We start from the raw sequence: 23,641 nt of genomic DNA on the forward strand, positions 1-23,641 counted from the left end.
TGCAGCTTTTAGATGCATCCCTACTCCAACACAGCTGAATCAAATGGTTGGATTACCTCCTCAGCATGCCATCAAGTTTGGCTTGTTACCGGGCCTTTGCCAAACTTGATGGCATGCTGAGGAGGTAATCCAACCATTTGATTCAGCTGTGTTGGAGTAGGGATGCATCTAAAAGCTGCAGAACAGTAGCTCTCAAGGACTCGAGTTGGACACCCCAATCTACAGCAATTCTGAAGCTGCAGGGATGCTGAAAAAAAGCAGATGTCTTAGCAAGCCTCTCCCAATCTTTGGAACCACTGAACTGGACCTGACTGGGTTCACTCACCAAGGATTAAGCACACAAAGTTGATGAAAGCAATTAAACTTTGATTACAAATCATGTGCGTTTTCTAGAGTGACTGAGAAGGTTTTAGAGGCACTCAAGGACTAGAATTTAGTTAGCTGTGTGCACCAAGTGTCTCAAACAGTTTATTGAAAGTATTTTACTGAGGAACTATTTAGAGGCTGTACGTCACAAAACGTGGGTGTAGAAGTCCTGCAGTCAAACATTTAACAGCCTTGTAAATACTAAAGAGGTTTGAAGACTCTATATACACATAAAGTAGCTGAAGTCAAAGTTCTCACTAAGCAGAAACAGTCACATCAGAAGATCTCTGTATTACTCTACCTGTTGCTGCTCACCTCATGGACAATATAACATTCAGGTGGGGACAGCACGTCCTCACATCCACACCTTCAGGCTTCCAGAACAACCTGATAGTTTGTCTGCACACGCTCAACTTATCACACAGGCTTCACCCTCAGGTGTATTTGAGCAGCAGCCAATGACACCACACACCTGTTAAAGGTGTAGTCCACCTTAATTACAGTGGAATCATCTGATTTACGGGCCTCTCAGTTTATTTATTTTTTCTACTTTGTTTTCTTTTGGATGTCTGATGCTTTTAAAAAATACATTTTATTTTGTATCTTTTCTTTCTCACATTTTAGGAACATTTACATGTTTATAATCTGTTTTCTCCTTCACTGATCTAAGAATTTGATTTAAGGAACAATCTTTTTCACTTTTTTGTATCAATGAATCTTTTAATATATCACAGACCATTATAACCCTGTGACTTTTTGTTGTTTTAAGGAGCTTTTTCCAACATTGATCCCATGCTTATGTTTCATTTTTTAAATTTCTTTCTGATAACACAGGATTTATGTTACATGGTAAACAACCGCTCAGATATCACAAAAGGGGTGGGGCCATGCTGACTTAACCAGACTACATTCATATTCTTCAGGTTTCCAGATGAAGACCACCTCCATACTCCTCCTGCTTCATTTCATGTTTTTAAAGACATCTGGACATTTTCACTGACTTTTCCTTTATACAGGGTATATCAAAAGATTTACAATGTTCACAAGTGCTAAATGTGTCCCCTCCAGACACACAGCGTATGTCAATATCACAGTCAAACTCAGCCCATATGGTGAGCAGATCTGCAGGTTTTTTGGCAAATAAGAAATCACTTTTTAGCGCAACACCAGGAACCATGTGGAACTCAATAATATGTTCTTTCAAGCTGTATGTGTTTTAATGGTTACCGGTGAACAGTTGCAGAATTCAAGTACGTTGAAATCTGATGATTCTTTATGATACACCCTGTATTTTTTTTTTCAGAGGTCACATAACTTAAAAACCGCTTTAAAGTTTAAAGTAAAAACTTTGAACACTGGAGAATTCATGAAATGTAATGATCAGCTGACCACACCAGGCTTCATATTTAACCTACTCAGGGCAGTTTGTGATATGATGTTTAACCCTCATAATGTCCTCCTGATTTCCATACACCTGTGGTCCTCAGGGGACAAAAATGTCCCCATTTCATTTGAGTGTTTTTTAAAGTATAAAGTATAAATTGTCAATCAATTCAGTGTTACACCTTAGTTTTATTAAGACTAACACATTACCATAAAATGTACCTTTTATTTTACAATTTAGGGCCACCAGACCTTGTTTACATAAAGCAGGGGTAGGGAACGTTAGTCCTCGAGAGCCGGTGTCCTGCAGGTTTTAGATATCACCCAGGGTTACCAAACCAGAATCAAATGATTAGTTCATTACCAAGCCTCTGGAGAACTTCAAGACATGTTGAGGAGGTAATTTAGCCATTTAAATCAGCTGTGTTGGATCAAGGACACATCTAAAACCTGCAGGACACCGGCTCTCGAGGCCTGGAGATGGACACCCCTGACATAAAGTATACTCTGTTTTTGAGTAAAAATAAAACGAGACAATAAAATATTTAATTGTTTAGATAATTTTGACTATTTGACTAACTACAGAGTGCTGTATGTTGATTTTTAGTGAAAATGTTTTTTTTGAATCATTTACAAATTTTAAATGACAGCACATAATAACACCTGTGGTCCTCAGGGGTCAAAAATGTCCCCATCTGGTTTGATTGATACTTAATTAATATGAAGTGGATTTTTCCCCCACTTTTAGTTAAAATTTAATTCAAACATTTTGACACTATTTCTTTATTCCATTTCAAATTTATGTCTGATAAAACCTCATTTATACGAAATGTTTCTTTGTTTTCGGGTAAAAAAATAAAATAAAATCATGAGTTATTGTGATTATCGTTTCACAACCAGAGTTGGTTGCTTTAACAGATTATCACAGACGGGTATATGTCAAAGTTAATTTAGGAAGCTGTTTTTAAACTACTTCAAGTTTTTTACTGGCAGCAAATAATCACATCTGTTGTCCTTTGGACTCAAAAATGACCTCGTCTGGTTTGACTATTTATAAAGCAATAAGTATAAAATATCATTCATCTCTGTGTTTCAAGGTTTTATTCAACTTTATTTCAACTCATTACATGGCATTTTTCTATATTTTGGCATGGTAGGAACACCAGGGCATGGGTCTTAGTGAAGGCAAACTTTCATGAGAACAAAGGCGTGTCCATATTTGACACAAGTGCAGGAGGAAGCTCAGGTTTATCCCTCTGTACTGGTCCCATCATGGACAGCTTTCTTTTTCTGCAGTTGCAGGCCAAGGGCATATGAAGTAAACAAGTTGTTACTGGTGATTGTTTTCTTTTGGAAACCTTCTGCAACGTTAGGGACAACTCGCATGCCTTGACTGCAGGCCAGACGGTTTGCCATCGTACACATGTTCCATGTACAGCGGTACCTGGCATCACATACTACCCATGCTTTTATCTCATAGTTCCCCGGTTTACTTGGGATGTTCTGTTGGAATGGACAGAGGGGGACTTGGTGCTCATGCACAGTCATATCAGTGCCTGGATCTTACAACAACAGCAGGAGAAACACCCACTTGTTACATACACCTCAATAATTGTGTCATGAACGACGATCATCTATAGTGTCTTCATCATGAAATGATATCCTTTATGCGATTCTATGATTAATCTTGTGTCAGTCACGGTAGCATGAAAACTTCCCTAGACTCAGGATGTCATAAACTGGCCGTAGCAACTTTACTGGATAGATGCACGGCAGTAAGAATCAACATACCCACATATGCCTACAGCTTCATTCGATCCATTTTTCTTCCTCTCTTGTTGTCCCTCCTTGTTTGTCATCGAGTTGGCTGTAGAGCAGGTCATGTACTAATTGGATGGTTGTTGGTTCAATCTCTGTGTGCTCTAGTCTGGAGTTCTTACCAAGGTGTCCTTGGGCAAGTTACTGAACCCCAACTTGGTCTCTGATGCATCAATTGGCATTTGAAAGTTAAAAAACAGAATACAAGCAGAATACATTGTGTATAATGCTTTCAGTACTCGAGTAGAAAAGCCACTGAAGGAGTATGGGACCTGGCATATGTGCTTGGACTGTGGTAGATTGTCTTTCTCTGTGATGCACAAGAGAGTCATGCATCGTCTGTCACTGGGAAGGATAGAAGACCAGATCAATGTTTCCTCACATTACTGCAAATATTCCTCTGTCTCAGCTGACTCCTCTTTCTTGCTTGATCTTCATCATAATTGAAATGGAAGATGTGTAGTCCTCTGACACATCTATTTCAGCTTCACATTCTGAAACTTCAAGAAGCCCAGTCACTTTCTTTCCAAGCTCCTTAGACTACCATGTCCTGGATTCCTGAGAACCTACTTGAACATAGTTCAGATTCCTCATCACTTTCCTTCACTTCATAGCCTTCTTCCACTTCTGCAGGTGGGTGATGTGCTTTTTCTGAGAAAGGGTAGCATGTGATCTAAATGTTGGCAATATTTTCTTTATCTTCTAACCCTGGATCTTCCTGAACGTTGATTCTTCCTCCTCATTATACTAGAGGACAATATTTGCATTGTTCTACTGGTCATTCCTTTGCACAACATGGTAAAAAAAAAAAGTATGCTCACAAGCCTCCGGTGCAATGGAGGCTTGTGAGCATACTTTGTTTATGTATTATTGTAGGGTCTACCTTATAGTATGAAGCACCTTGATGCATCTGTTGTTGTGATTTGGCGCTGTAAAAATACAATTGAATTGAATGTAGAGCACCTGCCTCCTCATTGTGCTGCCTGTTGTTGTTGTTGTGGTTGTTATGACTATTGCTTGTCCCCACACATCAGTGATCCAAGATCAAAGATGTTTGAAAGCAGTATGGTGTGAAAATATGGCCCTTTGGGGACATTTTCAGGTGTTATAAAATCCAATAAAAACCCCATAAATAAATCAAATTACTTAAAACTTATTCCAATCATGCACAGTATAGTACTGAATAACTTCTGTTATTTTCAGACCATTTCATGAATAAAAAACACATTTTTGATAGCAAAAGACTTCTTCAGAGGACAAAAATGTCCCAAGGACAACACAAGGGTTAATTCTGAAACTGTCCTGCTATTGGTTGAGTCCAGCTAGAACAGAGATGCAATGACATCACTGCTCCTCACTGGCTGCTCGGTGCTCTCACCGTTTTATTATTCAGCTTTAAGTCAGTTCACTTCTGAGCTGCTTCATCTGTTCTGTTTTTTTACCCTCCTGCATCTGATGAACGCCACGGAAAGATGTTAAAAGGACCTTTGCTGCACACCCCATTCCCCTCCACCCTCTCCACCCCCATCGAACTCCCAATAACAGACAGCTGAGTCTGAAACCAACCATCAGTTTTTATACAAAGAACTCATTGACATGACGGAGCTTTTACTGCAGGGAGTCAAACAGGAAGGAGTCGCTAAAAACAGCAAAAAGTGAGGATTTTCCAAAAAAAGTACAACCCATCCCCACAAAAAAGGAAAAAAAATCATCATCATCATGTCTGCTGTTAAAATCAGTCTGAGTTCCTCCTTCCCCCAGTGCATTGTGGGAGATCAGCCACACACAGTGACCTTCGACTGCTGGTCTCCATGGAAACAGCACATTAAAAGTCAGTTCATCACATGGAGTTAAAGTTGGCAGCATCTCAGAGCTCCACCTCCCAGCAGCAGTCAGTGCATGTCATCAGGAAGAGACATGGTCTCTCCCAGTACGTGGAGCAGCTGGCATGTGATTTTGTTTGGAGGTTCCTTCAGTCACTGTCAGAGCCAACAGCTGATGAGCCTTTCCGTTTCCTCTTTGGAGCTTTGGGCTTTGAGTCCTCCTCCTCCTGCAACAACATAACAAGATCAGAAACAGACCTGAACCAAAACAAGACTTGAACCTGTATAGAGGGGGTACATACAGAGCCGCTGCTGGATGCACTTTCTTCCTCGTTGTTGGTGGGTGGAGCAACTCCCTTCCTGGAACGAGGTGACGAGGCTGGAGCTTTACGGCGCGACTTTGGCGGCTTCGACTGAGAGTCCTCGTATTCCTCCGCCAGGGCGAACAGATCGCTGAACCTGGCAGGGAAGATGTGACGTAAACAGCAGTGTTGTGATGTAATCGTTTGTGTGTGTCTGTGGGAGTAAATGTACCTCATCTTATGGGCCTCATCACAGCTTGCTTGGACGTGCTGCAGAGCCTGAAGTATCGGAGTCTGAGTGAAGACTGACAGAGACATACAGACATTAGCACATTCAGGTCATCAGTAATTGGTTGACAACCGAGAACTGTGTGTGAGGGTACTGACAGTTGTTCTTGGTGTTGCTCAGACTCAGTCTGAGGTTGTCCATGTGCTCCAAGATCTGTTCCAGGGTCAGCTGAGCCAGTTTACTGCTCGAACTGCGAAGACTGAAGACAGAATAAAGTTAACAAAACTGACACTACAGACATAGAAATGAGCCTGAGAAGTACAGATGCACAGAGGAGGGGCGTGTCCCAATTCAGGAGCTACATCCTTTAAAGCAGGGGTGGGCAATTCCAGGCCCCGAGGGCTGGTGTCCTGCAGGTTTTATATCTCACTTTGGGTCAACACACCTGAATCACATGATTAGTTCGTTACCAGGCCTCTGGAGAACTTCAGGACATGTTGAGTAGCTAATTTAGCCATTTAAATCAGCTGTGTTGGTTCAAGGACACATCTAAAACCTGCAGGGACACCGGCCCTCGAGGCCTGGAGTTGCCCACCCCTGCTTTAAAGGCTGCATCTGAAGGCGTACAAGGCTGTCCCAATTCAAAGGTTTCAACAAATGTGTTCTCCTTTTACCTGAATTTGAAAACAAGTTGGGTGTATCCTTCGAGGACATATATATATATAAAACATTAAATTTCACCACATGTTGCAAAGTTATGCAACATTAGTAATCTGAGTCAGTACTTAATGCAGCTCAGGTTCCAGTTGCTTACAGATACAAAGTATGTACATGTATTTATTTTAATTTGTGTTTTAATCCTGCAACTTACCACACATTTGATTTCCTTTGTCTGAAAACGTTTTATATATTTTGAAGTAAGTTCATCAACAGTGGGGGTGTCCAACTCCAGGGCTCAAGGGCCGGTGTCCTGCAGGTTTTAGATCTCACTTTGGGTCAACACACCTGAATCACATGATTAGTTCATTACCAGGGCTCTGGAGAACTTCAAGACATGTTGAGGAGGTAATTTAGCCATTTAAATCAGCTGTGTTGGATCAAGGACACATCTGAAACCTGCAGCACACCGGCCCTCGAGGCCTGGAGATGGACACCACTGATCTACAGCATTATATCATATTTTATAAGGATGCTATGTTTTTGTATCATCACTGCCCTGTTAGACCCATTTATCAAATATCAGCCTGGTCAAGGCTCTGATATCTTTTCCATCTGACTTAAAACAGTTATGATATGGTCTGATTTTCTCACACTACAGAGAAAGTTTGAATATGTCAGCCTACAGAAACATGCAATTAATCACAGCTTGTTAATGTTCTTTTTACCTATTTCAGAATCAGCATACTTCTATTAATCCCTAAGTAAATTATGTAAGTAAGAAATTATGTATGTAATTATATAACTATTTAAATAAGCTTTCAGATAAATATAGTGGTGCCAATATATTAAAGAAATGATATTTGTCTCTTTTACATGCAATACATATAATGAAAATAAATACAACTTGAATTTTTACTGAAGCCGACTGTTTGAAACTGAGTTCAGATGTCTGTTCTTAATGAATGTATTTTATATGTCATTACATTTTAAATTGCATTATATTACCAAAGTGTAATGACTCTAGTCATCAGCTAACTGTTGTTTACTAGTCATATTAAAGTTTCTGTTAGACAACGCAGTCTAAGAATGGTTTTGTTTTTTACAGTTGTGTGGTCTGTCAGCCTCAGATACATCATATACCAATCTCAGTAAAAGTAAGGCAGATTAGAGAAAATGAAGATTTCCACCTTATTTCTGTCAAACAATGTTCCACAAAACATTTCAACCATGGCAATGCTGTGTCATGGTTGCTAGGCAACCTGAGCAGTTGCTGTAAGCTTAAGAGCCGCTTACTTGTGGCCTTGTGGTCTTGTGGTCTTTGAAGAACCCACTCTGCATGGGCCGAGTCCTGCAAGTGTGAAGTCCCTGATATGGGACACAGCTGAGGAGAGCCCCAAGAAGTACAGATGCACAGAGGGGAGAGCCCCAGGCAGAACTCACAGTCCTCACCTGTTTTTTTTTTTTTTAATGTCCTTATGTTGTCGCCTTCAAATTGTCTTTTTTATCGTAATTTCTGTCTTTACGTTATCCTAACCTCTTCTCTTTCTTTTTTTCTCTTTTATCTATTTGCGCCCTCATCTGTTTTTCTTTTCTTACCTGTCTTTTTAGAGTTTTTCCCTCAACTCAGTCTCTTTCTACGTTCGTCACTTATCTTTTGGTGGTCAACTCTCTGTGCTTACCTCTGTCTCTTGCGGGGTTGGTTGTTGTTCTTGATCAGCTGGGCCTTTATGTTTTCTGCCAGAGTGTCGTCGTATTTGGTAGCCCAGTGTCTCAGGATGCTAGTGGTGAACTGGTCCTCTGGGTGACAGGGACGACTCAGGACCATCTTCACCATCTCTTCGCTGGGCCTGTCACAAAAACATGAAGGGATGTTAACAGGGACACAGAAACGCAGCTCAAATGTGGAACAGCAACACATGTGAAATGGGGTGTCTGCTATGTGTCATACTTTTCTCTGCGAAGCTGCAGCAGCAGGCAGGACAAGGCCTCAGGGTGCTCTGAACCATAAACAGAAAGGAGGGTTACAATCTTTCCTTTGCTTTGTGTCCCTGTCTATTGAGGATTTATTCACCTTTGTATTTGAGGTGCTGCAAGATGGGAATGATAGTTTCCAGGGGAATGCTGTGGGCCAGAAACAGCTGCCAGGTGCTATATTGCTCGAAGGTCTCCCAGTCGAGTGACTGAACTGTGGAGATCGAGGATAAACAAGCAAATGAAGATGGACCATGGCCCGAAAAACTGAAGAGTCAAACTTTTAATCCGAGTTTCTCACTGAGGATGTTGAGCACAGAATCTTTCCGGAACATCACCAGGTTCCCCATCATCACATGACACATCAGCTCCTGTAACTGCGCACACACACAAACACGCGCAGATGAGACATGGTTTCCCAGCCAGAGCAGCGGGGACACACCGATCAGGTTTATTACCTGTGTGGAGTCGATAACGGCAACGATCATGTTGAGAAGCTCGCCACTCCGCAGCGTCTCATCTGGAAACTGAACAAGAGCAGGGACTTTCATCAGAGTACTACATTTTCACGTCACATAAAAATGTCATATTGTGATAACATTTCTATAGCGATGCCATACTTTTATGTTCCCTTGTCCCGAGACAAGCCCGGGCATGTCTGAGAACGAGTGACCCAAGACATGATGTTCCAGTTTGATGATGTTTAAGAGTTAAGTTAGTTTAATTATTGTTAAGCTTTTATGTTGTACTTTTACTTACTAGGCTACTTTTGTACTTATGTTTGTCTTATGCTGAGTCACTACTATTGCACTCCTCTGTATCAGTACAGTCAAACGTTAAATCATACAGTGTGTGTCCCCAGTGACAGCAGTTCATTGGAAAAGAAGGATGGAAGTTAGTTGTGTAGATTCAGGAGCATTGTAAAGGACAAGAAGGGAAAAAATAAGTCCCTGGAAGGATGCTCTTAAATCAGCACTTCTACTGTGTGAAGATTTTCTGGCTGGTCTCTTTTTTAGAGACTTTTTGTGGTGCAGGTAAGACTCGGGTGAGCCTACCTCAGAGTAAATCGAGGGTGTGAGGTAGCAGAGTAGCCGGACGTCGTCCTCCTGACAAGCTTTCATGTCCATCATCAGACAAGTGTGGAGGTCACCAAGTGCCGTCGCCTGAGCAAATGACTCGTACAACATCATCTTCCCATTTGCTGCTTTACTGTTGACAGACACAAACATGGAGTTTAACCACATTTCTCCTATCAACATCTGTGACAGCACCTTTTTTGTCACACCTGCTCACCTAGCCTTCAGGTAGTACAGCAGGTGATATCCGATCTTTGGCTGCTTCTGGTAAAGTTCAGCAAGCATGTCGAGCAGAACTGAGAAACCGCTGTTGTCCTCTTGCATGGTGACGAGGTTCCTGAAGATCAGACAAACGGGTTTACACACCGACTCCTCCAGGGACCTACAGAGAGATATAGACGGGTCATCAGAGAGAGCCAGACATGAGTCAATAAAGAGAGAGAGGGGGACATAGTCAGTCTGATCTTACTCCTCCGTGATCTCCTCCGGCAGGACTTCTCCTCTGAAATGATCTTTGAACAATTCGGCCAAACAGGAAGCCAGAGCTGACATCTGCTCTGTGTCAAAGTCCTCCTGTAGGACAGAACAGCATTGTACCAACATGGCTTAACACTGAAGCCCTGCAGCTGGCCTCACTCTTTTCTGATAAGCCACGAATGACTCATATAACTCAACAAGATAGCTCACCTCCAGGATGAGATCCACAATCTCCTGCATCACCTCACACTGAGTCTCTGTGTCACTGCAGAGGAAGTGTTGCTGTCAGTTAACAGGAAATGACCTTGATGTAACATCTAACCTGAGGATCTGAAAAAAGACTGGACTTTCACCTGGTCTTCTGAATCTGCTGCACCTTCTCCTTCATGGTGTCATCTAGTTGGTCAAGCCAGGGTGTGATATCAGCAGGCTCCTCCATCACAGCCTCTTTGATTGGATGAAATCTGAACTCCCTCTTTTTTCCTGAATAGCAATGGGAGGACAGGTAGTCAAATACTCTACTTCCTGTTTTGTGGTGAATTGTTAGAAATTTATAGTAAAACTTCCAAATTATAAATTGGAAATTGAATTTATATTTATGAACCCCAGGAATTTAACAGCTCAGATTTCGTCCTCAAACTGGAATACCACACCAGTTAAATCCAAGATAAAACAGGTTATTCTGGTTTAAAGTAGTTTCTAAACCATTCTTAACTGTTTTATTCCAGGATACAATTTATTTCATTTAAACTTGTTTCATTGGTCCAACTTGTATTATTTTGTGTTTACTCCACTTTAAAATGATTTCATTCAGTTTTGTTTAGTCATTTTGACTTATTTGCATAGAAAAATATAACTGTTAAATTTAAACCCCATCATCTCTATTTCATGACTTAGTGTAGCTAGGTGGGGCTGCCATGGCAGTCCCAATCACCCCTTCACTGCAAACCGCCTCTCAATTTTACATACATCTTAGACACTGAGGGTTTTGCATGGTGCAAGCATTGATGGAAACTGCTGACAGTCTCTTGCTTGTGTTGCATTTCTCTTATTGCTTCACTTTAATAGTGAGAAACATCTTAAAAACTGTAGAATTCTAGGGCACATTTCAAAACACTCCCATCCAGTCATGTATGTGCAGTTACACGTTCGCTGCAGACTGAGCAACTTCTTGTTGGCAGTTTTCAATGTCTGTATTTTGGACAAAGCTATAATTACCAGATTCAGATCCACATTTACTTTCCTGATTCTCGTTATGAGTTTTTTGTTTTTTGAATTACTTAAATCATAGAAAGTATGCAATACTGTACAACAAATTAATGGGACAGCAGTGGAGACGCTTCAGAACTTGCCTTAGAATCCTCTGGTTTAAAATATGTCTTCAACATTAAAGTAATCTAGTGACAGTTGTCAGTATTTCTGCTGCACAACAAACAATAACTGTTAATAATTAATTCAGCAAACGTTATTTTTCAAATTGTAAACAAACACAGTTTAAAACAGCATTTCTGTCGTTGCCACAGTGTAACTCAGTTTAACGCAATAACCTGAAGTGTCCATCAAAGTGACCAATCCCATTAGGACCCCGTCCTCATTTGAGCTCTGCCTACAAACTGTCAAAAGTAAATTTACTCGCGTGAGCAGGATTTCTCTCTGAACGCAGAGAGCTACCAGCGAGAGGGTGAAACTGTAACAGCGCGTGCAATCAAGTCATCTAAAGTTGTTTCTCCAGGTGTTACCTTTGTTGTTGACTTCCTCCTCATCGTCACTGAAAGTTGCTTCTGTGTTGTCGTAGCAACTCTCCTCCTTGTCCAACACATGATTGTCCATCTCCATGGAAACAGACTCCTCCATCTTCACTGCATAATTGAAAAAAATAAAGTGAAAGAGAGGGAAGAGGTTAATGTTTCTGTCTACTTACCTGTCTGTGTGTGTGTGTGTGTGTGTGTGTGTGTGTGTGTGTGTGTGTGTGTGTGTGTGTGTGTGTGTGTGTGTGTGTGTGTGTGTGTTTATTTGTTACCTTCAGTAGGAGGTGATGGCGGGCTGCAGAACTCGGGGAATCTTTCTCTGAGCATTGACCGGAGTTCTCGGTCCAGCTTTGGGTTATCAAACAGTGGAGCGAGGTGACTGAAAGAGAGATCAATAACCAATAATCAAAAATGATCCCTGTGATAGAGTGGTCAATGATCAATAAATATTGATGCCTCTTACGCCAGGACCCTCTTTTCCATAATGAAGTTTAGCGAGTTGAAGACACCCTGACGGACCTGAGACTCCAAAGGAGGGAAGAAATGAGGGATGATCTGAAGAGGGGAGGAAGCAGACCAGCAATAAGAGGAGAGACATTAAAACCTGGTAAAGTCTGTCATGTGTGTGTGTGTGTGTGTGTCTGTGTGTGTTACCCTGCACATGAAGTCCAACAGCGTTGCAGTGATGGCAGGATGAGGTTTCATGGAGTGATGCATCACCAGAATGGCTGGCTCTGAAACACATCATCACAGGTGAGTGCTGTTTTACCTTTCTGCCTAATGACATGATGACATCATCTCTGACCAACACCGCTCTGGTGTAGCCTAAATTGTGTTACCTATGTTCATGATGCTGTCCTTCTCAGGGTTGAAGAACAGCCAATCATAAAAGAGAGCCAGCTTAGCATTGGAGGCCGCCACGTTTGACTGCAGTCACACAAATCAATTGATTATTTGTTATTGACCTTTAATAATTCCTGCAGATTGACAGCCTGAAACCAGATCCCCTTACCGTGCACGTGGTAAGCAGCCAGCCAATAATAGCCCAGCGTGGCAGGATATCAGAACTCAGGACCTCATTGGATGGATGTACTACCCCGCAGATGTAGCGAATCAGATCACAGCGTAGTGACTGGCTCTCTGCTGTGGACAGGTACTGTCTCTGAAACCAGTCCTGGTACCGTTTCTGCTGCCCAAAACGCACCTGAGCAGAGGTGGAAAAAGAGTCAAAATCAACTGAGTCACAGGTGGAGAAACACCCAAATCACAGCATTAATTAACGCGGTTGAGGTGAGAGTGCGGATGGCACCTTTGCCTGACCCGTTTACCTGCTGTATTTGTTTTGTTGGAGGCTTTTGCGCTGGTGAGTATGACTGTCAGGCTCTACTACACATCTGAGCTTTTAAGAAAAATCACAGCTCTTCTTTTGTGTAACCTGGTGAGCCACTCTCTCAGGGCCCTACATATGCCCTTTAGCTGACCTCCTGAGAACGCAGATGTAGGAGGGGGAAAAAAGCTGGAGTCCAGGTGATATTGGTGATGATGATTTGTTGCAATTGCCAGTAGGGCTGTTCGATATAACGATATATATCGGATGACAATATAAAAACGTCTATCGTTTCATTTTACGCTATCGTTTGTTTCGTGATGTCGCAAAATAAACTGTTTACGGCAATATTTTTTCATCGTTTTGACGGTCACTGTAGTGGCTATATTAATTTCTTAAAGTTCTCTCTTTCTCTTATATTTTATATAACCACACTATGGACGGACAAGCGTTGTGGTTAGCAACAACGACGGTAACAGCATCGCGTGTCCACTTGTTTATGTTCCACATAAACCTTTCACAATAAAGCTCAAGATCCTTTTGAGACTTTTCAAAATAAACTGAATCACGTGAAAGAGCAGATTATTTACGGATGAGAAGTAAAAAAGAGCCGCCAGGTGTTAAAAAATAAACCTTAGACTAAAATGTTAGAACAGGCTTTTCCCCGCAGCACGCCGTGTAATAAATACAAAGAAAACGGCGGCCGTTACAACTTATGTCTAAAAATTTATAGTTTCATGCATCGGTTAAAACACTCGACTCCAGCTACATGACGCGCAGCTGGAAACACTTCCGGCAAGACGAGCTGCCCGAGATTCACAGAATTTACAGAAAATGTTACATTTTTGGATATGAGATTTTGGTCATATCGCACAGCCCTAATTGCCACTGCTATTTGATCAGCATGGTGTTCCCTGATTCATCAGGATACGACATGTTTTCCTCCCTGGATGCTTTTGCAGGACCTGCTGTCTCTGTCAGGTGCTGACAGCCACAAGCCAGGAGGTGAAACTCATATAAGCAGTGGATACACTCTGTGTGCCTTGCACACCATCCCCTGGCTCCTCGTAGGACAGCTCTGATAAATGCATGGTCCATCTCATCTTGAATGATCTAAATCAGACCAGAGACTTGGTTTTCTTGTCTCTCACAGAAACAGATGCTACAGATAAACCTGCAGCTAAATTCATCACTGTAATGGACTCTTAACTTAACTCAGCATGTGTTCAGGTCCCACTCACAGCAAGGGGCTAGTACTGTTGGATCTTGCAGCTGCCTTTGACACAGTAGATTGTGGTATCCTGAGTAACAGCCTGCAATGGGGCGACCGTGGCTCAGGGGGTTGGGAAGGGCACCTGTAACCGGAAGGTCGCCGGTTCGATCCCCGGCCTCTCTGTCCTGGTCGTTGTGTCCTTGGGCAAGACACTTTACCCTACCGCCTACTGGTGTTAGCCAGAGGGGCCGATGGCGCGATATGGCAGCCTCGCTTCTGTCAGTCTGCCCCAGGGCAGAGCTTGCCTCCACCAGTGTATGAATGTGAGCGTGAATGAATAATGGCATTGTAAAGCGCTTTGGGTGCCTTGAAAAGCGCTATATAAATCCAATGCATTATTATTATTAATTGTGGGTGGACATCTCTGAGCCAGCTCTGGGCTTCTTCTCTTTCTGTCTCTCTCACAGGAGTTTATTTTCCTAATTTTCCCACTTTACCTTGTGATGTGTCCCAAGGTTTGATCCTCATTACATAACTACTACACCTCTGAGGTCACCTGATCAGTGCTTGTCCAGTTTAAAGCCAAAATGAGACTGAGTTTTTCAGATTTTGAAATCCAAGTTGTGGTACTAAAAGATCTGGTGGTGATAATTTCAGTCATTGTGTACTACTTATAAGGTTGGGGAATCCTCGGTCAGCTGAGACTTGAGGATGAGTGAAGAAACATTTCTCCCACTGAAAACGTTATGCCCAGATGAACAGAATCGACTTCTGGAAATTAGTTATGTGGAGAACCACTCTAACATAATTAAATACAGAGCGGTACCCTCTTCTTAAAGATCATTACATTTATGAGCTAAAAGAGGCTTTACCCTGGAGGTCATGAACAGTAGCTTGGTCTCCATGTCTGGTGTGAGTCGACAGGCCAGAAACTTCCTGGAGGTCCGAGCCGTCAGTAGTTGGAGGACACCCGTAAACTGAGGGCTCAGGACTTGAGGATTGTGCAGCAGGTCTCTCCACAGCAGCTCCATCTCTGGGATCCGAGCAACATTTTGCAGCAGACGAACCAGATCTCTGCCGATGATTAGACAATCCATGAACTACAGACAGAGAGAGGTCATCAGTGTAAAGAGAAGGGGTTAAATACATAACAGACCACACCATACTTCCTTCCTCTCCTTATTACCTTCTCCCTCAGCATGCTGATGCAGAAGTCCACTTCTTTCTGGCGCAGAGGCAGCAAGTTCGGAGCTCCGTGGTCCACAATCAGGCGGAGGTAAGTGTAGACTGACATCGCTATGAGCATCCCACTCTTCAATACCCACTCTCTGCAGAGACACAAATATTCAGCTGCTGCACTATAAAGGCCCACTCTGGGCTCTAACAGAGACAGAAAAAAAGAGCTGATACTACAGTCTAGGGCTGCACGATTTTGCATAAAATGAGAATCACGATTTTTTTGCTTAGAAATGAGATCACGATTCTCTCACGATTTTCTTTTCCAATATAAATATTTATTGCACTTATTAACTGCACATCAACTTCGTAACAGTTGAAACTGAATATAAAAACAATAAATAAACATAAAAACAATAAATGCCTCACATTTTGTTGTTGCCGCAAAATGTTGTACTGCTTGAAATTCCGTCTCCACCGTTGCTCGACAGTGCGTGCATAGAGCAGGTAGTGCAACAATAGAAAAATAGTTGCGGGAGGGCACTGTGTAGCGTTTGTCTAGGGCAGGGGTCAGCAACCTTTAACACCCAAAGAGCCATTTGGACGCGATTTCCACGCAAAAGAAAACTCTGGGAGCCGCAAATACTTTTTGACATCTAAAATGAACATAACACTGTATATATTGTTTTTTTTTACCTTTATGCTTTGTGTGAACAACTAAGGTGTGTTGCCTAAATGCATGAAGTGCTACAGAGAAAATTACATTTTATTTATGTAATTAACACATTTTGAACTTTGCAAAATTCCGCCTAAGTATGTATTTTACCTGGTTAATGTGTGTGGCGGGGCGTGGACTGCAGCGCCGCTGCAGGGGAGGCGGACGCACCTTAGCGGTACCCGCAATCACGCCTCGCCGCCTTAACATCTGTGCCACCTATGCTGTTGTGTTGGTGTGTGTCGGGCTGCGAGCTTTAACACCGGCTGTATGCGTAAAGCAACCGTGTGTGAAAAGTGGTCAATAAAAAAATGCTGAAAAGCGTGTTCATGGAAACATAGTCGGGTCTCCCGTGATATGTTTACAATGGGACTTCCGCTCCTGAACCTCTGCGCACAGCGTCTGCTGTACGATCGGGGTCACTTTCATCTTTACGCACGACTGTAAGCTGTCGTCTGTGAGGCGTGAACGTGTTTGTTTTTGGAGAACAGCTGCTGACATAATGTGGATCCGAAGATCCATAATTGGCCTTCCTGGGGTTGAAAGTCTCGCACGGCGTTTCGGCAGGTATATCGGCTTCCGCAAGTGTGACGCTTATTTTGATCGATCAAAAACTAATACAATATAATTTTATATTTATATTTCAATATCACAATAATCTTCCAATTTAGAACTACGAGTTAAAAAAGAACTAACATAAATAAAGTAGACTTTAGCTAATTACTTACAAAAAATTATTTATTTCCCCAAACCACGCGGAGCCGTAGAAGGACTAAAGATCCGCATGCGGCTCCGGAGCCGCAGGTTGCCGACCCCTGGTCTAGGGTGTTGATCATTTTCCTAAATCCCTCGTTTTGCACAGTGTTGATGGGAGCCATATCTTTGGTCAGGTGATAAGTAAGTAATTTCTTTGTGCCTGCGGGAGTTCGACGTGTATAGGGAAGCGCTGTATAAGGTTCCCGTTATTGATGTTTGGGTGGTTGACCGGGACAAATTTTCTCCTGTCACTTTCTCGTCACCCCTGACGTGTTCTCTGTTGTTTCTTTCCTGCCAATTTGAGCATCACGGCACAGCTTCTGTATCACGTGGTATAAGGCTCCGCCCTTGTCATTTGTTGAGCAGGAAGAGTGAGCGCTTGTTTTCATGCAGATTATGTCCCGGATCAAAATGCGGTACAATCGTCGTCGTCTTTCTTTCTTTTTTTTTTTTAGATCATTGTCATTTGGAAATGAGATCGCACATAAGTATGAATCGAGATCGCGATTTTCTAACGATTAATCGTGCAGCCCTACTACAGTCTGGAAAAAAAAACCAAAAAACCAGTGAATCATACTTCTGCTCAAGCAGGATGTCCAGGACACTCTCAGCCAGCCACAGGTTTTTGGTGGAGATGTCTCCGCCTGTGCAGAGAGAACAGTGACATTACAGTCAGAGCGAGTGCTGACGGGATTCGTGGTTTCAGCTCAGGTAAAAATCCGAGTGTCTCACCTGCAATCTGTTTCAGCAGTGTCATGATGACGCCATCAGCTCCCATCACACCACTCTTCACCAGCTCTCTGACCAGCCACACTAGCTGCACACACACCAGCACGTCATTAGTAACCACCATAGTCATGTTGAGGTGAGATCCCACATATAAGAGGAGGACCTGAGGAGGGACGCTGCTGTCCTGTCCTCTCAGGACCTAACCTGGTCTGCCTCTGTTTCTTCACAAAGGTAAACACAGGTCCCTGCTACCCAGAAAGCTTGTATATAACTGTGTGCAGCTATCTTTGTGTGTGTGCAGCTATCTTTGTGTGTGTGTGTGTGTGTGCACCTGTGTTGGTTTACCTGTGTTCGGGGGACGTCCTGCAGTTTCAGGAACTTCTCCATCAAGATCTGGTTGATTTTAACCAGCACAACGTTCATCCCATCTCTGTTGACCAGCGTCAGGTCCCTGTAACACTATCACCACACATAGTGATGTTATAGTAATGTCAGAGTCACATCAGACATTACCCACAATGCTGCAGAAACTCACCCTCTGGGCCTGAGCCGGCTCTGTGAGGACCAGTGTGAACAGACCCAAACACACCTCCTCATGCTGTTGCTGACCTTTACATGCCTACAGAACAGGTAAACAGGAAGTTAGACACAAATTACAAAAATAAAGTCTTTTCAGGTCTCAGAAAATCAGGAAGGTGTCTGGTTCCAGCTGTTAAACACAGAGTAGACTGGATGAAGTGATTTAAAATTGGAGCACATCAGAGAGACTAGAGATTAGATGTTTCCAGCTCTGACCACCTACCTCCAGAAGTATTTGGACAGGGACACATTTTTGTAGTTTAGTCTCTGCACACTACCACACTGAATTTCAAATTAAACTCTCTGCTTTAATTAAAGGAGTATAATAAAAAATACTGCAATAAGGAATTCCAGAAATTTTTATTCACAGTGCCCTATTTTCAGTTTCATGGAGAGACCTGTTCTTTTGTTATTCCATTAAGTTAATATAGATCTGGAGTTGATTACAAGGATTGTATTTGTATTTTATGGTCACTGAAATTTTCCATATAAGGGTCAAAGAGATGTCAGTGTAAGTGAAGGAGGTCATTTTTAGGCTGAAATACCCAAATGAACCAATCAGAGAGAGCTAAATCTTTAAATTTATCCAACAATCTGGTTCATTCTTAAAAAGACTGAATGCACCAAGCAGAAACAACAAACCAAGACCACAGATACACTAAAGAGCATGATGACAGAATTATTTCCACAGTTCAGAAAAACCACCATCTAACTAAGTCAGGAATAGTTTTAAGAAGGCAGAAGCATCATCAAGCATCAAGAGACAATCAAGAAACCATTCCATGAAAAGAAACAAGGTTTGCACCTTGCTGTAAATCAAGAAGGTGCAAACCACTGGTCATCTGACTAGACTTTACCAAATAGCATCAAACACAGCCAGCACAGTTCTGGAAAAAAAAAATCTTTGAACAGATGAAACCAAGATGAACCTGTACCAAAACAATGGAAGAGAGAAGTTTGAAGAAGGAAAGGAACAGTTGATCTAAAGCATCCACACAATCTTTGTGGACCGCTGATAGAAGCAGTAGGATAACGTGTGGAGTGTGCAGTGCTGTACTCCCTCACATTCTCACTGATGCTGCAGAACTGATCACACTTAGCTTCACAGAGGAGCTACAACTTACAATACAATTTTATTTATATAGCACATTTAAAAAACCAGCGGTACACCAAAGTGCTTTACAATAGAAATAGGGAAATTAACACATGATTAAATAAAAAACCATTAACAAAGTACCACATATGTCAGCAGGTTGAAGGCACCTAATTATACAGGAATAAAAGCGAATATAAGAACAAACTTACTAAGAACAGATATAACTAAAAGATAAAGTACATAGATAAAAATGGAGCCAAATGTAAAATAGGGACACTAACTAGATGGAAAAGCTAGGTTAAATTAGTGAGTTTTTAAATGAGATTTAAAAGATAGAATGGAGTCTGACGCACGGATAGCGATGGGAAGGTTGTTCCACAGGTTAGGTGCAATCAGGGCAAAAGCATGGTCACCCCTAGATTTAAGTCTAGATCTAGGTACAGCCTAGATTATAGTAGATCTAGATCTAGACCAAGAGTAATTGGGCTGAAGACCTGAGGGCTCGCCCAGGGGCATATAGACTAAGGAGATCGACAAGATAGCTAGGGGCTAAATTATTTATAATTTTAAAGGTGAGCAACAATATTTTAAATTCGGTACGATATGATGATGAGCCAAAGAAAACTCCAAAACAAGCCAAGAATCGTGACATTCTTCAAGTCAGGCCATCACAAAGCAGCAGCTTTTCTGTGATTAAATACAAACTTCAAGGCAGAGAGCTGAACCAGCAGCAGCAGCTGAAGGAGTTGCATGTTACAGCAGCAGGGAAACAGCACATTACTTCTGAACACCACTGAGTACCGTCAGTCAGACTCTTTTCCACTAGTACCTTCTCTGCTCAACTCAATTCTACTTTAGTCACTACAACTGATTACCACCCCAATGTGCATGGGGTCATTATAGCAACAGAGTCGTGTCATCAATTGTATGTGACACAAATGCAACACCACAATGGAGGACATCGAGTTGATGGTGTAACTGCTGCTCTGTCTGTAGCTTTGTGTCAGACTTAAAGACCATGGTGTTGGTTTTTATATGCAGCCATTTCCCTCTTTGCCGGGTTTAAAAAAAATGACACTTTTGATTTTTGAGAAATCTCCCTCATGACTCACTGAGTGACACCACTGACTGGCCAGTTGTTAGCATGCAATCTGTAGACATCATAGTTTCGGATCAGCGGCACATCATAACATAACTAATCCACAGATTACATATCCTGCACATAACCCTAATGAGAGTCTTCAGTTGTTCTTTAGTACAAACTCTGGGTTTTCAGATACTGCAGTATTGTTAGGTTTCGCCTACAAACACAACATGCCTAAATACAAGCATAGTCGTTTGATTCGGTGATTGCAGTGAGTATTAAATGTAATAGTACTGAGAGGTGTGCTACGAATTGTAAAGATAAAGGCATTAGTGAGCTGTGAGCCTAAAGTCAGAGTTTTCTGTGTCATGAAGGACCTACTCTTTTTACTTGCTAAATCACCATGGTAACTGATGCTCAACACATCACCTGCTGGAGATCAGGTTATGTTCAGAGTCTGAGCTAAAAATGAGGTGGATGTGCCATATTTTCACTAATTCTTTTATTTACAGTTGGCTTTAAAGCGTGATTTAGATTCTTTCCTGGGAAGTAAGTTTATAAATGACACCTGCTGAGTTGTACCTTACAAACTTGCCAAATGCAGCCTGTCTGTAAAAGTTCCTGCAGCTCAGACTGTGCCCCAGGAAGGCTGAATGCACAAAATGTGTTTATGTTTGCTCCAAATGCTACTCCATTTCTTCACATGGGTGGAAGTCATTAGTAGTATCAGCAGTAGTAGTACTGATGTTTCTTACGTTGGCCGTGAGCGCGTCATTGGCCTCCCTCTCTGACAGTCCATTGGTCAGTGCCTGGACGATTCCAACACAGCGCTCCAATCTCTGCACGCAAACACAAAAATCAGTGTAAACAAGACAAACACTAAACATACCGACAACACAAGCACAACAAGAATCAATGCAAATATGAGAAACACAAACAGAAAATAGTAAAAACCATAAACAGAAATATAGCATCAACTAGTCGATCAGCTGACGGCGCCCCACAGAAAAACTGAACTTTATCAAACAGCACTCACAGTTAGCTTCTGACATGTGAGACACTGCGCATGTCACTTTTCATATGTTCGTATGTTTACGTAGAGTTAGCATGCTAAGCTAACTGCTTTGGTTTTAATGAGCCCCGCGGTTCGGTCCGCAGCCCCCCACACCGTAAACGAACACAACAGCAGAGACACAAATTCCACACCTCCGGTAGCAGTTCCGAGTCCCGCAACGTACCCTTCTGCTGAGCTAACGCTATTAGCCTGCTGCTAGCCGTGCTAACCGTCTAATAAAATGGTTCCGCGGAGTCTTTATACCAAGGCTGCGCTGTCTGCCCATAAGTCCGCTCTGTCCTGGTTTAGTCTGCCTTGAGACCAGCTAAACAGCGTCAACCTACCTCCTCCAGCTCGTCTTTGGCGTCCAGTGGGGTGGACACCAGGAGCCGGCCCTGCGGCTTCGCTTTCGCCGGTGCAGGCTCCATCTGCTCCCACTGCGCCTCGCCGGGCCCCGCGGAGTTGAGACGGACTGGGACTACCTGTGCTGGGGGGCGTGATGGGTGTCTGTGTCAGTATAACGGAGGATGTAGGGTCGGTGCCTTGCGGTGAGCCGCTTCGGACCTTTAATGTGTGTTTTCAGAACTTTTTCGGGGTCAGTTCGGACCGTGAGTCCCACTCTGTCCGACACTGTAACATAACGGACGTCCGCACTGAGCCAGCAGGGGGAAGAGGCGGGACCGCACACCCCGCCGACCAATCACTTCACTTACACCACAGACTGAAGTGAGCGTGGACCAATAACAGGAGCGAGAACCTGGAGCCAATCCTCGATCGCCTGTACTGAAGGCCAGCAGCATGGAAAGGGCTTCAGCGTGTTTATAAAGTGTTGTAGAGCAAATATTGAAGAAGTGTAAAGTACGCAGTACTTGTCTGCTTACTGCACTTATACTGCTGCTATACATAAAAAATATTGACTCATTCCATCTTTTGATTATTTTGTACAAAATAATAAAATAAAGAAAAACTGGTTTTATTCATCCATCCCAAATGTCAACAGCTAACAAGTAACAACCAGTAACAACATAAACTCAAAAAGAGGAATGTGAAATGGAATGTTTAAAAGATGGTAGTGAGACCTGCTGTGATGGAAGGTTTGGAGACGTTGGCACTGACAAAAAGACAGTCAAACTGAAGATGATCTAACTTCTGTTCACAAACAAATGAGCTGCATGGATGACATTAATTCATCAATGTCTCAAAACTTTTTAGAATCAAGCAGAGAAAAGATAGAAATAGTTGTTGTTGGTCCAAAAAGTCAGAGATAGAAAATTAGTTCATATTTATCATCCATTGTTGTCTGTTGGTACAACTGAGGAGGATAGTGGGATAGGAGGAAATGGAGATGATGATCCACTGTGGAGGCCAGCAATGAGAACAGTGGGAAGAAGAATAATCCAGATTTTTAACCACATGTGACTACTCTGCAATGGGCTATTTGGAACTATATGTGCTTTAAAATAAGGAAAACTCTTTGGTTCCTATTAGTTTTATTATGGACAAAACAGGGCAATATAAAGTAAAAAAAAAATCTGCACACTCTAGGAGAAAGAACTGGACCACCTGCACATTCCACTTCCAGGGTCTACTTGGCCATGAAGCTCCTGGTGCAGTTTTTGAGCAGATGTTAATAACAGAGGAGATTTGGAGCACTGCAGTTACTGAGTCGGCAGAGTGTTGGTGATCTTTACACACTTAAACCTCACCACTCAGTGACCCACTATGTAACTATGTCTGACACTTCATGGCTGAGTTGCTGTGGTTCCTAAATGCTTCCATTTTGTAATAACAGCACTTACAGCTGATCCCAGAACATCTAGGAAGGAAGAAAGTGTATAAAATAATTTGTTACAACAGTGGTCAATTTCAAAATACTTTAGGTTTAGAAAAACTGCTGCATTGTCTAAAGTGGACTGTATTGTTTTCATAGACAAATTCAGGTTAATTGATGTGGACTTGAATACATGTTACTGACATAAAAAAAAATGATAGAACTATCTGAGTAGCTGCTTTCCTTTAAAAATCATGTTTAGGAATTAATGAAGACATTGAAACCTGG

General features: G+C 42.3%; 1 protein-coding gene across 1 annotated transcript; it reads right to left on the bottom strand.

Moving 5' to 3' along the window:
• Window positions 1-5,123: 5,123 nt before the first annotated feature.
• On the bottom strand, window positions 5,124-22,266 carry ints3 (integrator complex subunit 3). Its single transcript, XM_065471336.1, has 28 exons — window positions 21,927-22,266; window positions 21,284-21,367; window positions 18,305-18,388; window positions 18,115-18,228; window positions 17,773-17,857; window positions 17,618-17,684; window positions 15,580-15,721; window positions 15,266-15,493; window positions 12,866-13,057; window positions 12,693-12,780; window positions 12,508-12,587; window positions 12,317-12,408; window positions 12,126-12,232; window positions 11,845-11,964; window positions 10,459-10,588; window positions 10,316-10,370; window positions 10,098-10,201; window positions 9,846-10,010; window positions 9,608-9,761; window positions 9,011-9,079; window positions 8,854-8,929; window positions 8,653-8,766; window positions 8,530-8,578; window positions 8,261-8,428; window positions 6,080-6,180; window positions 5,925-5,997; window positions 5,693-5,849; window positions 5,124-5,617 (listed from the first exon to the last, which is right to left on the bottom strand). Exons 1-28 carry the CDS (start codon window positions 22,008-22,010, stop codon window positions 5,540-5,542), a joined length of 3,060 nt encoding a protein of 1,019 aa, XP_065327408.1. The 5' UTR covers window positions 22,011-22,266; the 3' UTR covers window positions 5,124-5,539.
• Between the last annotated feature and the right edge of the window lie 1,375 nt (window positions 22,267-23,641).

The sequence above is a fragment of the Pelmatolapia mariae genome, linkage group LG22 (genome assembly GCF_036321145.2).
Source record: "Pelmatolapia mariae isolate MD_Pm_ZW linkage group LG22, Pm_UMD_F_2, whole genome shotgun sequence".
NCBI classification, from domain to species: Eukaryota; Metazoa; Chordata; class Actinopteri; order Cichliformes; family Cichlidae; genus Pelmatolapia; species Pelmatolapia mariae.